Raw genomic sequence first — 19,989 nt, 5'->3', positions numbered from 1 at the left:
GGGAAAATGGGGCAAATTCGGGAAAAATTGGGAAAAGGGGGAAAAATGAGGGAAAATGAGGAAAAATGCAAGAAAATGAGGAAAAATGAGGGAAAATGGAGGGAAATGGGGGAAAATGAGGGGAAATTAGGAAAAAGGAGGAAAATGGGGGAAGAGGAGGGAAAAAATAGGGAAAATGGGGGAAAAATGAGGGAAAAATGGGGGGAATTGATGAAAAGGAGGAAAAATGAGGAAAAATGGGGAAAAATAAGGAAAAAAGAGGGAGAAATGTGGGAAAATGAGGGGAAAAATGAGGAAAAAATGGGGAAAAATGGGGAAAATGGGGAAAATGAGGAAAAATAGGGAAAAAAAGAGGGAAAATGGGAAAAAGGGGGAGGAGGGAAGGGAGGGAGGGGCCAAACCGTGGGGGAGGGGCAGCGGGGACACGCGTGTCACCTCCTGTGTGTCACCTCCTGTGTCACCTCATGTGTCACCTTCCGTGTCACCTCCTGTGTCACCTCCTGTGTCACCTCACGTGTCACCTCATGTGTCACCTCCCGTGTGTGTCACCTCCTGTGTCACCCCCCGTGTCACCTCCTGTGTCACCTCCCGTGTCACCTCCCGTGTCACCCCTCGTGTCACCGTCTGTGTCACCTCCCGTGTCACCTCCCGTGTCACTGTCCCGTGTCACCATCTGTGTCACCTCCCGTGTCACCTCCCGTGTCACCTCCCGTGTCACCTCCCATGTCACCTCCCGTGTGTCACCTCCTGTGTCACCTCCCGTGTCACCTCATGTGTCACCCCCCGTGTCACCTCACGTGTCACCTCATGTGTCACCTCAGGGCCGTGGAGACGCTGCTGCTGCTGCTGATGATCTCAGGTACTTGGGGACATTTGGGGACACTTGGGGACACATTTGGGGACATCTGGGACACATTTGGGGACATTTGGGACACATTTGGGGACATTTGGGACACATTTGGGGACATCTGGGAACATCTGGGGACATCTGGGACACATTTGGGGACACTTGGGGACACCTGGGACACATTTGGGGACATTTGGGGACATCCGGGACACCTCTGGGGACATCTGGGACACACCTGGGGACGCTTGGGGACACTTGGGGACACATTTGGGGACATCTGGGACACAGTTGGGGACATCTGGGAGACATTTGGGGACATCTGGGACACATTTGGGGACAGATTTGGGGACATCTGGGACACGTTTGGGGACATTTGGGGACATCTGGGACACATTTAGGGACATCTGGGACACATTTGGGGACATTTGGGACACATTTGGGGACATCTGGGACACATTTGGGGACACCTGGGACACATTTGGGGACACCTGGGACACACTTGGGGACATCTGGGGACACACCTGGTGGCATTGTCACCACACCTGGTGGCCCGGGTGACAATCCGGGTGGCATTGTCCCCGTGGAGGTGCCACACCCGATGGCGGCGTCCCCACGAGGTGACACGCCTGGTGTCCCCAATGTCCCCAATGTCCCCAATGTCTCCACATGTCCCCAATGTCCCCAATGTCCCCAAATCCCCCCAATGTCCCCAATGTCCCCAATGTCCCCAGTGTCCCCAACCCATTTTTCCCAATTTTCCCCCATTTTTCCCCATTATTCCCCATTTTTGCTCAACGTCCCCAAATGTCCCCAAATGTCCCCCAATGTCCTCATTGTCCTCAATGTCCTCAATGTCCCCAACGTCCCCAATGTCCCCAATGTCCCCAATGTCCCCAATCCCATTTTTTCCCTTTTTCCACCCATTTTTTCCCAATGTCCCCAATGTCCCCAATGTCCCCAATGTCCCCAATGTCCCCAATGTCCCCAATGTCCCCAATCCCAATTTTCCTTTTTCCTCCCATTTTATCCCAATGTCTCCAATGTCCCCAATGTCCCCAATGTCCCCAATGTCCCTAACACCCCCAATGTCCCCAATGTCCCCAATCCCATTTTTTCCCTTTTTCCACCCATTTATTCCCAATGTCCCCAATGTCCCCAATGTCCCCAATGTCCCAAATCCCCCAAACCCCCTCAATGTCCCCAACGTCCCCGATGTCCCCACAGGTGCCACCTCTCTCCAGGACCCCGAGTGTCCCTCGGGCTGTGTCCCCGAGGAGCGGGAGCAGATCCGGGTCCCCAATCCCCCAATGTCCCCAATGTCCCCAATGTCCCCAATGTCCCCAATCCCCCCAATGTCCCCAATGTCCCCAATGTCCCCAACGTCCCCAACACCCCCAACACCCCCAATGTCCCCAATGTCCTCAATGTCCCAAACCCCCTAATTGTCCTCAATGTCCCCAATGTCCCCAATGTCCTCAATGTCCCCAATGTCCCCAATATCCCCAACGTCCCCGATGTCCCCACAGGTGCCACCTCTCTCCAGGACCCCGAGTGTCCCTCGGGCTGTGTCCCCAAGGAGCGGGAGCAGATCCGGGTCCCCAATGTCCCCAATGTCCCCAATGTCCCCAATGTCCCCAATGTCCCCAATGTCCCCAATCCCATTTTTCCCAATTTTCCCCCATTTTTTCCCATTGTTCCCCATTTTTTCCCAATGTCCCCAATGTCCCCAATGTCCCCAATCCCCCCAATGTCCCCATGTGTCCCCATGTCCCCACAGCCCTGGTGGTGTCCCCATGTCCTCAATGTCCCCAATGTCCCCAATGTCCCCAATCCCATTTTTTCCCTTTTTCCACCCATTTTTTCCCAATGTCCCCAATGCCCCCAATGTCCCCAATGTCCCCAATGTCCCCAATGTCGCCATTCATCCCATTGTCCCCCATGTCCCCAATGTCCTCCATCTTCTCAATGTCCTCTTGACCCTCAATGTCCCCAATGTCCCCAATCCCATTTTTTCCCTTTTTCCTCCCATTTTTCCCAATTTTCCCCCATTTTTTCCCATTGTTCCCCATTTTTTCCCAATGTCCCCAATGTCCCCAATGTCCCCAATGTCCCCAATGTCCCCAATCTCCTCAATGTCCCCAATGTCCCCAAATGTCCCCATGTCCTCAATGTCCCCAATGTCTCCAATCCCATTTTTCCCAATTTTCCCCCATTTTTTCCCATTGTTCCCCATTTTTGCTCAATGTCCCCAACGTCCCCAATGTCCCCACAGGTGCCACCTCTCTCCAGGACCCCGAGTGTCCCTCGGGCTGTGTCCCCGAGGAGCGGGAGCAGATCCGGGTCCCCAATGTCCCCAATGTCCCCAATGTCCCCAATGTCCCCAATGTCCTCAATGTCCCCAATGTCCCAAAATGTCCCCAACGCCCCCAATGTCCCCAATGTCCCCAATCCCATTTTTCCCAATTTCCCCCATTTTTTCCCAATGTCCCCAATGTCCCCAATGTCCCCAATCCCCCCAATGTCCCCACATGTCCCCACATGTCCCCACATGTCCCCATGTTCCCATGTGTCCACATGTCCCCACGGCCCTGGTGGTGTCCCCATGTCCCCAATGTCCCCAATGTCCCCAATGTCCCCAATGTCCCCAATGTCCCCAATGTCCCCAATCCCATTTTTTCCCTTTCTTCACCCATTTTTCCCAATGTCCCAAATGTCCCCAATGTCCCCACGTGTCCCCAAATCCCCCCAATGTCCCCAGTGTCCCCAGTGTCCCCAATGTCCCTGAACATCCCCAACATCCCCAATGTCTCTCAACATCCCCAATGTCCCCAATGTCCCCAATGTCCCCAATCCCATTTTTCCCAATTTTCCCCCATTTTTTCCCAATGTCCCCATTTTTTCTCAATGTCCCCGATGTCCCCAACGTCCCCGATGTCCCCACAGGTGCCACCTCTCTCCAGGACCCCGAGTGTCCCTCGGGCTGTGTCCCCGAGGAGCGGGAGCAGATCCGGGTCCCCAATGTCCCCAATGTCCCCAATGTCCCCAATGTCCCCAATGTCCCCAAAGTCCCCAATCCCATTTTTTCCCATTTTTCACCCATTTTTTCCCAATGTCCCCAATGTCCCCAGTGTCCCCAATGTCCCCATTGTCCCCAATGTCACCAATGTCCCCAATGTCCCCAATCCCATTTTTCCCCATTTTTCCCAATTTTCCCCATTTTTGCTCAATGTCTCCCCAATGTCCCCAATGTCCCCATGTGTCCCCATGTCCCCACAGCCCTGGTGGTGTCCCCATGTCCTCAATGTCCCCAACGTCCCCAATGTTCTCAATGTCCCCAATCCCATTTTTTCCCTTTTTCCACCCATTTTTTTCCAATGTCCCCAATGTCCCCAACGTCCCCAACGTCCTCAATGTCCTCAATGTCCCCAATGTCCCCAATGTCCCCAATATCCCCAATCCTATTTTTTCCCTTTTTCCACCCATTTTTCCCCAATGTCCCCAACGCCCCCAATGTCCCCAATGTCCCCAATGTCCCCCCAGGTGCCACCTCTCTCCAGGACCCCGAGTGTCCCTCGGGCTGTGTCCCCGAGGAGCGGGAGCAGATCCGGGTCCCCAATGTCCCCAATGTCCCCAATGTCCCCAATGTCCTCATTGTCCTCATTGTCCTCATTGTCCTCAATGTCCCCAATGTCCCCAATCCCATTTTTTCCCTTTTTCCTCCCATTTTTTCCCAATGTCCCCAATGTCCCCAATGTCCCCAATGTCCCCAATGTCCCCAATGTCCCCAATCCCATTTTTCCCAATTTTCCCCATTTTTGCTCAATGTCCCCAATGTCCTCAATGTCCCCAATGTCCCCAACACCCCCAACGCCCCCAATGTCCCCAATGTCCCCAATGTCCCCAATCCCATTTTTTCCCTTTTTCTCCCATTTTTTCCCAATTTTCCCCCATTTTTTCCCAATGTTCCCCATTTTTGCTCAATGTCCCCAATGTCCCCAATGTCCCCAATGTCCCCAATGTCCCCAATGTCCCCAGTGTCCCCATTGATGTCCCCAATGTCCCCAACACCCCCGATGTCCCCAATGTCCCCAATGTCCCCAATGTCCCCAATGTCCCCAACGTCCCCGATGTCCCCACAGGTGCCACCTCTCTCCAGGACCCCGAGTGTCCCTCGGGCTGTGTCCCCGAGGAGCGAGAGCAGATCCGGGTCCCCAATGCCCCCAATGTCCCCAATGTCCCCAATGTCCCCAATGTCCCCAATCCCATTTTTTCCCTTTTTCCACCCATTTTTCCCAATGTCCTCAATGTCCCCAATGTCCCCAATGTCCCCAATGTCCCAAACGTCCCCAATGTCCCCAATGTCCCCAATCCCATTTTTTCCCATTTTTCTTCCATTTTTCCCCAATGTCCCCAATGTCCCCAATGTCCCCAATGTCCCCAACATCCCCGATGTCCCCACAGGTGCCACCTCTCTCCAGGACCCCGAGTGTCCCTCGGGCTGTGTCCCCGAGGAGCGGGAGCAGATCCGGGTCCCCAATGTCCCCAATGTCCCCAACCCCCCCAATGTCCCCAATGTCCCCAATGTCCCCAATGTCCCCAATGTCCCCAATGTCCCCAATGTCCCCAATGTCCCCGATGTCCCCAATGTCCCCAATGTCCCCAATGTCCCCAATGTCCCCAATGTCCCCAATGCCCTCAATGTCCCCAATGTCCCGAAATCCCCCCAATGTCCCCACGTGTCCCCAATGTCCCCAACCCCCCAATGTCCCCAATGTCCCCAATGTCCCCAATGTCCCCAATGTCCCCAATGTCCCCAATGTCCCCAATCCCATTTTTTCCCCATTTTTCTTCCATTTATTCCCAATGTCCCCAATGTCCCCAATGTCCCCAATGTCCCCAATGTCCCCAATGTCCCCAACCCCCCCAATGTCCTCAATGTCCCCAATGTCCCCACAGCCCTGGTGGTGTCCCCATGTCCTCAATGTCCTCAATGTCCCCAATGTCCCCAATCCCATTTTTTCCCTTTTTCCACCCATTTTTTCTCAATGTCCTCAATGTCCTCAATGTCCCTTTGCTGTCCCCAATGTCCCCAACCCCCCAAATCCCCCAATGTCCCCAATGTCCCCAATGTCCCCAATGTCGCCATTCATCCCAATGTCCCCAATGTCCCCAATGTCCTCCATCTTCTCAATGTCCTCTTGACCCTCAATGTCCCCAACGTCCCCAATGTCCCCACAGGTGCCACCTCTCTCCAGGACCCCGAGTGTCCCTCGGGCTGTGTCCCCGAGGAGCGGGAGCAGATCCGGGTCCCCAATGTCCCCAATGTCCCCAATGTCCCCAATGTCCCCAATGTCCCCAATGTCCCCAATGTCCCCAATCCCATTTTTTCCCATTTTTCTTCCATTTTTTCCCAATGTCCTCAATGCCCCCAATGTCCCCAATGTCCCCAATGTCCTCAATGTCCCCAATGTCCCCAATGTCCCCAATGTCCCCAATGTCCCCAATGTCCCCAATCCCATTTTTTCCCATTTTTCTTCCATTTTTTCCCAATGTCCTCAATGTCCCCAATGTCCCCCAATGTCCCCAATGTCCTCATTCATCCCCAATGTCCCCAATGTCCCCAGTGTCCCCAATGTCCCCAATGTCCCCAGTGTCCCCAATGTCCCCAATGTCCCCCAATGTCCCCAGTGTCCCCAATGTCCCCAATGTCCCCAATGTCCCCAATGTCCCCAATCCCATTTTTTCCCTTTTTCCTCCCATTTTTCCCCAATTTTCCCCCATTTTTTCTCATTGTTCCCCATTTTTTCCCAATGTCCCCAATGTCCCCAATGTCCCCCCAGGTGCCACCTCTCTCCAGGACCCCGAGTGTCCCTCGGGCTGTGTCCCCGAGGAGCGGGAGCAGATCCGGGTCCCCAATGTCCCCAATGTCCCCAATGTCCCCAATGTCCCCAATGTCCCCAATGTCCCCAATGTCCCCAATATCTCCAATGTCCCCAATGTCCCCAATGTCCCCAATGTCCCCAATCCCATTTTTTCCCTTTTTCCTCCCATTTTTTCCCAATGTCCCCAACACCCCCAATGTCCTCAATGTCCCCAATGTCCCCACAGCCCTGGTGGTGTCCCCATGTCCCCAATGTCCCCAATGTCCCCAATGTCCCCAATGTCCCCAATCCCATTTTTTCCCTTTTTCCTCCCATTTTTTCCCAATTTTCCCCCATTTTTTCCCATTGTTCCCCATTTTTGCTCAATGTCCCCAATGTCCCCAATGTCCCCAATGTCCCCCCAGGTGCCACCTCTCTCCAGGACCCCGAGTGTCCCTCGGGCTGTGTCCCCGAGGAGCGGGAGCAGATCCGGGTCCCCAATGTCCCCAAATGTCCCCAAATGTCCCCAATGTCCCCAATCCCATTTTTTCCACCCATTTTTTCCCAATGTCCCCAATGTCCCCAATGTCCTCAATGTCCCCAATGTCCCCAATGTCCCCAATCCCATTTTTCCCAATTTTCCCCCATTTTTTCCCATTGTTCCCCATTTTTGCTCAATGTCCCCAATGTCCCCAATGTCCCCAACACCCCCAACACCCCCAATCCCCCCAATGTCCCCATGTGTCCCCATGTCCCCACAGCCCTGGTGGTGTCCCCATGTCCTCAATGTCCCCAATGTCCCCAATATCCCCAATCCCATTTTTCCCATTTTTCACCCATTTTTTCCCAATTTTCCCCCATTTTTTCCCCATTGTTCCCCATTTTTTCCCAATGTCCCCAATGTCCCCAACGCCCCCAACGTCCCCAATGTCCCCCCAGGTGCCACCTCTCTCCAGGACCCCGAGTGTCCCTCGGGCTGTGTCCCCGAGGAGCGGGAGCAGATCCGGGTCATCGGTGGCTCTCCGTGTCTGCCCCAGAGCCAACCCTGGCAGGCGCTGCTCTACGGTCCCCTGCGCTGCGGCGGCGTCCTGCTGCGTCCCCAATGGGTGCTGACGGCCGCCCACTGCGTCCGCAGGTCTGGGGACACTTGGGGACACTTGGGGACACATTTGGGGACATCTGGGACACACTTGGGGACATCTGGGACACACTTGGGGACATCTGGGACACCCTTGGGGACATCTAGGACACATTTGGGGACATCTGGAACACATTTGGGGACATCTGGGACACCTCTGGGGACATTTGGGGACATCTGGGACACACTTGGGGACATCTGGGGACACTTGGGGACACTTGGGGACACTTGGGGACACATTTGGGGACATCTGGGGACACTTGGGGACATCTGGGACACACTTGGGGACACCTAGGGACACCTGGGACACATTTGGGGACATCTGGGACACATTTGGGGACATCTGGGACACATTTGGGGACATTTGGGGACATCTGGGACACACTTGGGGACATCTGGGACACCTCTGGGGACATTTGGGGACATCTGGGACACACTTGGGGACATCTGGGACACACCTGGGGACATTTGGGACACATTTGGGACATCTGGGACACATTTGGGGACATCTGGGACACACTTGGGGACACTTGGGGACATTTGGGACACATTTGGGCCGTCCGCAGGTCAGGGGACACTTGGGGACATCCCTTGGGGACAGGGGACACCCCTTGGGGACACCTCACAGTGACAGGGTCACACCTTGGGGACACCTCATGGGGACAGGGGACACCCCTTGGGAATGGGGACAGGGACAAGGACAGGGCCAGGTGTGACCCCAGTGGGTGCTGAGTGCCACCCACTGTGTCCACAGGTCAGGGGACACTTGGGGACATCCCTTGGGGACAGGGGACACCCCTTGGGGACACCTCATGGGGATGGGGGACATCCCCTGGGAATGGGGACAGGGAGAGGGGACATTCCCTGGGAATAGGGACAGGGCCAGGTGTGACCCCAGTGGGTGCTGAGTGTCACCCACTGCGTCCGCAGGTCAGGGGACACCTTGGGGACATCCCTTGGGGACAGGGGACACCCCTTGGGGACACCTCATGGTGACAGGAGTCACCCATGGGGACACCTCATGGTGACAGGAGTCACCCATGGGGACACCTCATGGGGACAGGGGACATGCCCTGGGAATGGGGACAGGGACAAGGACAGGGCCAGGTGTGACCCCAGTGGGTGCTGAGCGCCGCCCACTGCGTCCGCAGGTCAGGGGACACTTGGGGACATCCCTTGGGGACAGGGACACCCCTTGGGGACACCTCGTGGGGACAGGGGACATCCCCTGGGAATGGGGACAGGGACAAGGACAGGGCCAGGTGTGACCCCAGTGGGTGCTGAGTGCCACCCACTGCGTCCGCAGGTCTGGGGACACTTGGGGACATCCCTTGGGGACAGGGGACACCCCTTGGGGACACCTCATGGTGACAGGGGACATCCCCTGGGAATGGGGACAGGGACAAGGACAGGGGACACGTCACAGGGACAGGGACAGGGTCAGGTGTGACCCCAGTGGGTGCTGAGTGCCACCCACTGCGTCCGCAGGTCAGGGGACACTTGGGGACATCCCTTGGGGACAGGGGACACCCCTTGGGGACAGGGGACACCCCTTGGGGACACTTCATGGGGATAGGGACATGTCCATGGGGACAGGTGACATGCCCTGGGAATGGGGACATGGACAAGGACAGGGTCAGGTGTGACCCCAGTGGGTGCTGAGTGCCACCCACTGCGTCTGAAGGTCAGGGGACACTTGGGGACATCCCTTGGGGACAGGGGACACCCCTTGGGGACAGTTCATGGGGACAGGGGACACCCCTTGGGGACACCTCATTGGGATAGGGACAGGTCACAGGGACAAGGGACAGGGTCAGGTGTGACCCCAGTGGGTGCTGAGTGCCACCCACTGAATCCGCAGGTCAGGGGACACTTGGGGACATCCCTTGGGGACAGGGGACACGCCTTGGGGACACCTCATGGGGACAGGGGACACCCCTTGGGGACAGGGGACATGCCCTGGGAATGGGGACATGGTCAGGTGTGACCCCAGTGGGTGCTGAGTGCCGCCCACTGCGTCCGCAGGTCAGGGGACACCTTGGGGACATCCCTTGGGGACAGGGGACACCCCTTGGGGACACCTCATGGGGACAGGGGACACCCCTTGGGGACACCTCATGGTGACAGGGGACACACCTTGGGGACACCTCATGGGGACAGGGACATGGACAGCAGACAGCAATGTCCCCAAATGTCCCCAACCCCACAATGTCCCCAATGTCCCCAATGTCCCCAGTCCCTCCAATCCCCCCCGTGTCCCCAAATCCCTGCCATGGTCCCCAATGTCCCCAATGTCCCCAATGTCCCCAATCCCATTTTTCCCATTTTTTTCCCATTTTCCCCCCATTTTTTCCCAATATCCCCAATGTCCCCAATGTCCCCAATGTCCCCAATGTCTCCAATCCCATTTCTTCCATTTTTCCCCCATTTTTTCCCAATGTCCCCAATGTCCCCAATCCCCAAATCCCCCTCAATGTCCCCAATGTCCCCAATGTCCCCAACGTCCCCAATACGCCCAATGTCCCCAATGTCCCCAATCCCATTTTTCCCATTTTTCTCCCATTTTTTCCCAATGTCCCCAATGTCCCCAATGTCCCCAATGTCCCCAATGTCCCCAATATCTGCAATATCCCCAATATCCCCAAATCCCATTAATTTCCCCAATGTCCCCAATGTCCCAAATCCCCAAATCCCCCTCAATATCCCCAACCCCCTCAATGTCCCCAATCCCCCCAACGTCCCCAATGTCCCCAATGTCCCCAATCCCCCCAACGTCCCCAATCCCCCCAATGTCCCCAATGTCCCCAATGTCCCCAATCCCCCCAACGTCCCCAATGTCCCCAATGTCCCCAATGTCCCCAAATCCCATTAACATCCCAAATGTCCCCCAATGTCCCCAGTATTCCCAATGTCCCCATTGTCCCCAATGTCCCCAATGTCCCCAGTATTCCCAATGTCCCCAATCCCATTTTTTTCCATTTTTACCCCATTTTTTCCCAATGTCCCCAATACCCCCAATGTCCCCAATGCCCCCAATGTCCCCAACGTCCCAAATATCCCCAAATATCCCCAGCATCCCCAATGTCCCCAATGTCCCCAATCTCTCCAATGTCCCCAATGTCCCCAATCCCATTTTTCCCATTTTTTTCCATTTTTTTCCATTTTTCTCCCATTTTTTCCCAATGTCCCCAATCCCCCCAATGTCCTCAATACCATTTTCCCATTTTTCCCCCATTTTTTCCCAATCCCCCCAATCCCCCCACCGTTCGTGTCCCCAATGTCCCCAATGTCCCCAATCCCCCCAATGTCCCCAAGTCCCATTTTTCCCATTTTTCTCCCATTTTTTCCCAATCCCCCCAATGTCCCCATGTCCCCCATGTCCCCCCAATGTCCCCAATATCCCCCAATGTCCCCAATATCTCTAATGTCCCAAATATCCCCAATGTCCCCAATGTCCCCAATGTCCCCAATGTCCCCAATGTCCCCAATGTCCCCAATGTCCTCAATCCCATTTCTTCCATTTTTCTCCCATTTTTTCCCAATGTCCCCAATCCCCCCAATGTCCTCAATACCATTTTCCCATTTTTCCCCCATTTTTTCCCAATCCCCCCAATCCCCCCACCGTTCGTGTCCCCAATGTCCCCAATGTCCCCAATCCCCCCAATGTCCCCAACGCCCCCAATGTCCCCAAATCCCATTCGTGTCCGTAATGTCCCCAATGTCCCCTCCACCCGCAGAGATCTCCGCGTCCGCCTTGGCGAGGACGACCTGACGCGCCGCGAGGGTTCCGAGCAGGACCGGCGGGTGACACAGGCGGTGACACACCCGTCCTTCGACCCGGGGACGTTGGACAACGACGTGGCGCTGCTCCGCTTGGACCGTCCGGTGACGTTCGGCCGCGGCGTCCGAGCGTTGGCGCTGCCCCGGAGCTGCGCCCCGGCGGGGACAACGTGTCTGCTGTCGGGCTGGGGGACGGTCACCACGCCGCAGGGTGGGGAATGGGGGGGTTTGGGAAATTTGGGGGAATTTAGTGAAATTTGGGGGAAATTAGTGAAATTTGGGAGGATTTGGGTGAAATTTGAGCAAAATTTGGGGATTTAGGGGGGATTTAGGGGGGATTTAGGGGGGATTTTGGGGGGATTCCGGGGGTAATTTGGGGAATTTGGGGGGATTTGGGGAATTTGGGGGAAAATTGCATGAAACTTGTGGGAAATTTGGGGAGAATTTAGGAGAATTTGGGGCAAATTTGGGGATTTAGGGTGAAATTTGGGGATTTAAGGGGGAATTTAGGGAAAATTTGGAGAATTCGGGGGGATTTGGGGGGATTTTGGGGGTATTTTGGGGGGATTTGGGGAAAATTGCATTAAATTTGGGTGAAATTTGGGGATTTAGGGGGAATTTGGGGGATTTTGGAGGAATTTAGTGAAATTTGGGGGAATTTTGGGGATTTAGGGGGTAAATTTAGTGAAATTTGGGGGAAAATTGGGGATTTATGGAGGAATTTGGGGGGTTTGGGGGAATTTGGGGAATTTGGGGGGGATTTGGGGGAGTTTGGGGGAAATTTGGGTGAAATTAGGGTGTTTGAGGGAATTTGGGGGGGAATTTGGGGAAATTGGAAGGGAATTTGGGTGAAATTTGGGGAAATTAGGGTGTTTGGGGGGATTTTGGGTGAAATTTGGGGATTATGGGGGAAAATTGGAGGATTTAGAGGGTGTTTGGGGAATTTGGGGGGATTTGGGGGAGTATTGGGGGGGATTTGGGCGAAATTTAGTGAAATTTGGGGGAAATTCAGGGAGAATTTGGGCGAAATTTGGAGAAATTAGGGTGTTTGGGGGGTTTGGGGGGGATTTGGGGGGTTTGGGGGGAATTGGGGGGATTTGGGGGGTTTTGGGGGAATTTGGGGGAAATTTGGGGGGAATTTGTGAGAATTTGTGAGGATTTGGGTGAAATTTGGGCAAAATTTGGGGATTTACGGGGGATTTTGGGGGGATTTTGAGGAAATTGGAGGGGAGTTTGGCTGAAATTTGGAGAAATTGGGGGAGTTTGGGGGGAATTTTGGGGCAATTTGGGGGGAATTTTGGGATTTAGGGGCAAAATTGCATGGAATTTGGGGGAAAATTTAGTGAAATTTGGGGGAAAATTGCATTAAATTTGGGTGAAATTTGGGGATTTAGGGGGGATTTGGCGTAGATTTGGAGAGGTTTGGGAGTTTTGGAAGGGAATTTGGGGGAAATTTGGGGATTTAGGAGGGAATTTGGGGGAATTGGGGGGGGAAATGAGGGCAAAATTTGGGGGGATTTGGGGGGGAAATTGGAGGGATTTGGGGCAATTTGGGAGAAATTGGGGGAAATTTGGGGGGAACTTGGGGGCGATTTGGGGGATTTGGGGGGGATTTGGGGGAGACTTAGGGGGGGATTTGGGGGGAATTTGGGGAGAATTTGGGAGAATTTGGGGGAATTTGGGGAAAATTTAGTGAAATTTGGGGGAAAATCGCATGGAATTTGGGGGAAAATCGCATGGAATTTGGGGGAAATATAGGGAGAATTTGGGGGAAATTTGGGGGAAATTGCATGGAATTTGGGGAAAATTGCATGGAATTTGGGGGAAATTTGGGGGAAATTGCATGGAGTTTGGGGGAAATTTGGGGGAAATTTGGGGGAATTTGGGGGAATTTGGGTGAAATTTGGGTGAAATTTGGGGGGTTTGGGGGTGTTTGGTGGGAATTTGGCTTAAATTTGGGGATTTAGGGGGAAATTTGGGGATTTAGGGGGGATTTTGGGGGGGAAATTGCAGGGATTTCGGGGAATTTGGGAGAATTTGGGGGAAATTTGGGGGGGTTTGGGAGAATTTGGAAGGATTTGGGAGAATTTGGGGGGATTTGGGGGAAATTGGGGATTTAGGGGGGAATTTGGGGGAAATTTGGGGATTATGGGGGGAATTTGGGGATTTGGGGGGAAATTTGGAGAAATTAGGGTGTTTGGGGAGATTTTGGGGGGATTTTGGGGGGGTTTGGGGGGTTTTGGGGAAATTTGGGGGGGAATTGGGGTGAAATTTGGGGATTTAGGGGGAAATTTGGGGGGATTTGGCGGGTTTGGGGGGTCTTGGGGGGGTTTTGGGGGAGATTTGGATATTTAGGGGGCAATTTGGGGAGAATTTGGGGGGTTTGGGGGGATTTGGGGGATTTGGGGGAATTTGGGAGATTTTGGGGGGATTTGGGAAAATTGGAGGGGAATTAGGGGAAATTGGGGGAATTTGGGGGATTTTGGGGAAATTTGGACAAATTAGAGGGGAATTTGGATGAAATTTGGGGAATTTCAGGGGGAATTTGGGGGTATTTTGGGGAATTTGGAGGGTTTTGGGGTGAAATTGGAGGGAAAAATGGGGGAAAATTTGAGGTGAAATTGGGGGAAAATTGGGGGATTTTTGGGGGAAATATTGGCGGAATTGGGGGAAAATTGGGGTAAAATTTGGAACGAAATTTTGGGGTGAATTTGGGGGAATTTTGGGGTGAAATTGGAGGGGAAAAATGGGGGAAAATTTGAGGTGAAATTTGGGGTAAACTGGGGTAAATTAAGGAATTTTTGGGGGAAATATTGGCGGAATCGGGGGAAAATTGGGGTAAAATTTGGGACAAAATTTTGGGGTGAATTTGGGGGAATTTTGGGGTGCATCGGGGCGAATTTTGGGGCGTCTCCCCGCAGTGAACCTCCCGAGCCGCCTGATCTGCGCCTACGTGCAGCTGCTGCCCGACGAGACGTGCCGGCGCGCGTACCCGCAGCGCATCACGCCCAGCATGGTCTGCGCCGGCGTGCGCAACCGCCGCGTCGACTCCTGCCAGGTGGGAAAATACGGGGAAAATATGGGGAAAATATGGGGGAAATAAGGGGAAAATAAGGGGAAAATATGGGGAAAATATGGGGAAAATAAGGGGAAAATATGGGGAAAATATGGGGAAAATAAGGGGAAAATAAGGGCAAAATACAGGTAAAGTATGGCCAAAGTATGGCCAAAATCTGGGCAAAATTCAGCCAAAATATGGGCAAAATATGGCCAAAATTCGGACAAAATTCAGCCAAAGGCTGGTCAAAATCGGGGCAAAATATGGCCAAAATTCACCCAAATCTGGCCAAAAATTCACCCAAAGGTTGGCCAAAATCGGGACAAAATCCACCCAAATGTGGCCAAAATCTGGACAAAATCCGCCCAAAATTCACCCAAAGTCTGGCCAAAATCCACCCAAAGTATGGCCAAAATCGGGGCAAAATTGGGGCAAAATTCACCCAAAATACGGCCAAAATTCAGCCAAAATACGGCCAAAATATGGACAAAATACAGGCAAAGTATGGACAAAGTATGGCCAAAATCGGGGCAAAATTCGGTCAAAATTCAGCCAAAATATGGCCAAAATTGGGGCAAAATATGGGCAAAATACAGGCAAAGTATGGACAAAGTATGGCCAAAATATGCCGAAATTCACCCAAAATGCGGCCCAAATTCAGCCAAAATACGGGCAAAATACGGCCAAAGTATGGGTAAAATACGGACAAAATTCGGGCAAAATACGGCCAAAATATGGGTAAAATAGGGCCAAAATACGGGCAAAATTCACCCAAAATACGGCAAAAATACGGGCAAAATAAGGGGAAAATAAGGGGAAAATTCACCCAAAATTTGGCCAAAATTGGGACAATTGGGACTAAAATATGGCCAAAATTCACCCAAAATCTGACCAAAATACGACTAAAATTGGACCAAAATCGGTCCCAAATCTGACCAAAATTTACTGACCCCTGAGTGACCCTGAGTGACCCCTGAGTGACCCTGAGTGACCCTGAGTGACCCTGAGTGACCAATGGCCCTGAGTGACCCCTGAGTGACCCTGAGTGACCAATGAGTGACCAATGAGTGACCCTGAGTGACCCTGAGTGACCCCTGAGTGACCCCTGAGTGACCAATGAGTGACCCCTGAGTGACCCCTGAGTGACCAATGAGTGACCAATGAGTGACCCTGAGTGACCCCTGAGTGACCCTGAGTGACCCCTGAGTGACCAATGAGTGACCAATGAGTGACCCTGAGTGACCCCGAGTGACCCTGAGTGACCCTGAGTGACCCCGAGTGACCCCCAAGTGACCAATGAGTGACCAATGAATGACCAGAAGACCAGAATGACCTTGAGTGACCCCTGACCACTGAGTGACCCTGAGTGACCAATGACCCCTGAGTGACCCCTGAGTGACCAATGAGTGACCACTGAGTGACCCTGAGTGACCCCTGAGTGACCAATGACCTTGAGTGACCCCTGAGTGACCCCTGAGTGACCCTGAGTGACCCTGAGTGACCCCTGAGTGACCCCGAGTGACCCCTGAGTGACCAATGAGTGACCAATGAGTGACCACTGACCCCTGAGTGACCCTGAGTGACCACTGACCCCTGAGTGACCAATGAGTGACCCCTGAGTGACCCTGAGTGACCCCTGAGTGACCAATGAGTGACCCTGAGTGACTCCTGAGTGACCCTGAGTGACCAATGAGTGACCCTGAGTGACCCTGAGTGACCCTGAGTGACCCTGAGTGACCCTGAGTGACCAATGAGTGACCCCGAGTGACACTGAGTGACCCCAAGTGACCAATGAGTGACCCTGAGTGACTCCTGAGTGACCCTGAGTGACCAATGAGTGACCCTGAGTGACCCTGAGTGACCCTGAGTGACCCTGAGTGACCCTGAGTGACCCCTGAGTGACCCCTGAGTGACCCTGAGTGACCCCTGAGTGACTCCTGAGTGACCCCTGAGTGACCCTGAGTGACCCTGAGTGACCCTGAGTGACCCCTGAGTGACCCCGAGTGACCCTGAGTGACCCCGAGTGACCCTGAGTGACCCCTGAGTGACCCTGAGTGACCAATGACCCCTGAGTGACCCCGGACCTTGAGTGACCCCTGAGTGACCCTGAGTGACCCCTGAGTGACCAATGAGTGACCAATGAATGACCAGAAGACCAGAATGACCTTGAGTGACCCCTGAGTGACCACTGACCCTGAGTGACCCTGAGTGACCCTGAGTGACCAATGAGTGACCCCTGAGTGACCCCAAGTGACCACTGAGTCACCAATGAGTGACCCTGAGTGACCCTGAGTGACCCCTGAGTCTGAGTGACCCCTGAGTGACCTCTGACCTCTCTGTGACCCCAGGGTGACTCCGGGGGTCCCCTGTCCTGCAACGGGACCCTGCAGGGGGTCGTGTCCTGGGTGACCCCTGAGTGACCCCTGAGTGACCCCTGAGTGACCAACGAGTGACCACTGACCCCTGAGTGACCCCTGAGTGACCCCTGATCCTGAGTGACCCCTGAGTGACCCCTGAGTGACCCTGAGTGACCCCTGAGTGACCAATGACCCCTGAGTGACCCCTGAGTGACCAATGACCTTGAGTGACCCCTGAGTGACCCCTGAGTGACCCCAAGTGACCAATGAGTGACCAATGAATGACCAGAAGACCAGAATGACCTTAAGTGACCCCGACCACTGAGTGACCAATGCGTGACCCCTGACCCTGAGTGACCCCTGTGTGACCTCTGACCCCTCTGTGACCCCAGGGTGACTCCGGGGGTCCCCTGTCCTGCAACGAGACCCTCCAGGGGGTCGTGTCCTGGGTGACCCCTGAGTGACCCCTGAGTGACCAATGGCCTTGAGTGACCCCTGAGTGACCCCTGAGTGACCCCTGAGTGACCCTGAGTGACCCCGAGTGACCCTGAGTGACCCTGAGTGACCCCTGAGTGACCCCTGAGTGACCCCTGAGTGACCCTGAGTGACCCCTGACCCCTGAGTGACCCTGAGTGATCCTGAGTGACCCCTGAGTGACCCTGAGTGACCCTGAGTGACCCCTGAGTGACCCCTGAGTGACCCCTGAGTGACCCCAAGTGACCAATGAGTGACCAATGAATGACCAGAAGACCAGAATGACCCTAAGTGACCCCTAACCCTGAGTGACCCCGAGTAACCCCTGAGTGACCCCTGACCCCTGAGTGACCCTGAGTGATCCTGAGTGACCCCTGAGTGACCCGAGTGACCCTGAGTGACCCTGAGTGACCCTGAGTGACCCCTGACCCCTGAGTGACCCTGAGTGACCCTGAGTGACCCCAAGTGACCCCTGAGTGACCCTGAGTGACCCCAAGTGACCCCTGAGTGACCCTGAGTGACCCCTGAGTGACCCCTGAGTGACCCTGAGTGACCCTGAGTGACCTCTGAGTGACCAATGAGTGACCCCTGAGTGACCCCTGAGTGACCAATGAGTGACCCTGAGTGACCCTGAGTGACCCCGAGTGACCCCAAGTGACCCCTGAGTGACCAATGAATGACCAGAAGACCAGAATGACCTTGAGTGACCCCTGACCCCTGAGTGACCCCTGAGTGACCAATGACCCCTGAGTGACCCCGAGTGACCCCTGAGTGACCCCTGAGTGACCAATGAGTGACCCCTGAGTGACCCCTGAGTGACCACTGAGTGACCCCTGAGTGACCCCAAATGACCAATGAGTGTCCCCTGAGTGACCCCAAATGACCAATGAGTGACCAATGAATGACCAGAAGACCAGAATGACCTTGAGTGACCCCTGAGTGACCCCTGAGTGACCCTGAGTGACCCTGAGTGACCCTGAGTGACCAATGAGTGACCAATGAGTGACCCCTGAGTGACCCCTGAGTGACCAATGACCCCCGAGTGACCCCTGAGTGACCCTGAGTGACCCCGAGTGACCCCTGAGTGACCCCGAGTGACCAATGAGTGACCCTGAGTGACCCCTGAGTGACCCTGAGTGACCCCGAGTGACCAATGAGTGACCAATGAGTGACCCCTGAGTGACCCCTGAGTGACCCTGAGTGACCAATGAGTGACCCTGAGTGACCCTGAGTGACCCTGAGTGACCAATGACCCCTGAGTGACCCCTGAGTGACCCCTGACCCCGAGTGACCCCTGAGTGACCAATGACCTTGAGTGACCCTGAGTGACCTTGAGTGACCCCAAGTGACCCCTGAGTGACCAATGAGTGACCCTGAGTGACCCCTGAGTGACCAATGAGTGACACTGAGTGACCCCTGAGTGACCCTGAGTGACCAATGAGTGACCCCTGACCCCGAGTGACCCCTGAGTGACCTCTGACCCCTCTGTGACCCCAGGGTGACTCCGGGGGTCCTCTGTCCTGCAATGGGACCCTCCAGGGGGTCGTGTCCTGGGTGACCCCTGAGTGACCCCTGAGTGACCCCTGAGTGACCAATGGCCTTGAGTGACCCCGAGTGACCCCTGGGTGACCAATGACCCCTGAGTGACCTCTGGGTGACCTCTGACCCCTCTGTGACCCCAGGGTGACTCCGGGGGTCCCCTGTCCTGCAACGGGACCCTCCAGGGGGTCGTGTCCTGGGTGACCCCTGAGTGACCCCTGAGTGACCCCTGAGTGACCAATGACCCCTGAGTCTGAGTGACCCCTGTGTGACCTCTGACCTCTCTGTGACCCCAGGGTGACTCCGGGGGTCCCCTGTCCTGCAATGGGACCCTGCAGGGGGTCGTGTCCTGGGTGACCCCTGAGTGACCCCTGAGTGACCAATGACCCCGAGTGACCCCTGAGTGACCTCTGACCTCTCTGTGACCCCAGGGTGACTCCGGGGGTCCCCTCTCGTGTAACGGGACCCTCCAGGGGGTCGTGTCCTGGGGGCTCCAGACCTGCGCCCTGCCCGGCCACCCCGGGGTCTACACGCGGATCTGCCGGTTCCTCACCTGGATACGCGACACCATGGACCAGAGATAGGGGACACCTTGGGGACATCTGGGGACAGCTGGGGGCAGCTTGGGGACAGCGTGGGGACACCTTGGGGACACCTTGGGGATGTGGGGATACCTTGGGGACACCTTGAGAACATCTCAGGGACATGGGGAACACCTTGGAGACACCTCAGGGACGTGGGGACAGCTTGGGGACATCTTGGAGACACCTCAGGGACATGAGAATACCTGGAGACAACTTGGGGACATCGTGGGGACACCTCAGGGACGTGGGGACACCTTGGGGACATCATGGGGACACCTTGAGAACATCTCAAGGACATGGGGAACACCTGGGGACAGCTTGGGGACAGCTTGGAGACACCTCAGGGACATG

General features: G+C 54.9%; 2 protein-coding genes across 2 annotated transcripts in view; both read left to right on the top strand.

The window, feature by feature from the left end:
* The window catches only part of SCN1B (sodium voltage-gated channel beta subunit 1), a 49,633-nt gene extending 32,505 nt beyond the window's left edge, over nt 1-17,128 (top strand). Inside the window, exon 6 of the mRNA XM_072920778.1 lies at nt 17,089-17,128. The gene's annotated coding sequence lies outside the window, so the exon portion shown is untranslated. The remainder of the gene's footprint in view (nt 1-17,088) is intronic.
* On the top strand, nt 1,446-19,659 carry LOC121468591 (kallikrein-14-like). The gene is made up of 7 exons (XM_072920702.1): nt 1,446-1,464; nt 4,388-4,536; nt 7,151-7,220; nt 7,648-7,843; nt 11,584-11,837; nt 14,548-14,684; nt 19,486-19,659. Exons 1-7 carry the CDS (start codon nt 1,446-1,448, stop codon nt 19,636-19,638), a joined length of 978 nt encoding a protein of 325 aa, XP_072776803.1. The 3' UTR covers nt 19,639-19,659.
* The last annotated feature ends 330 nt before the right edge of the window (nt 19,660-19,989 follow it).

This window comes from Taeniopygia guttata, chromosome 33 (assembly GCF_048771995.1).
Source record: "Taeniopygia guttata chromosome 33, bTaeGut7.mat, whole genome shotgun sequence".
Taxonomy (NCBI): Eukaryota; Metazoa; Chordata; class Aves; order Passeriformes; family Estrildidae; genus Taeniopygia; species Taeniopygia guttata.
The sequence above is the reverse complement of the archived record's forward strand: the minus strand, read 5'-3'. Positions and strand labels throughout refer to the sequence as shown.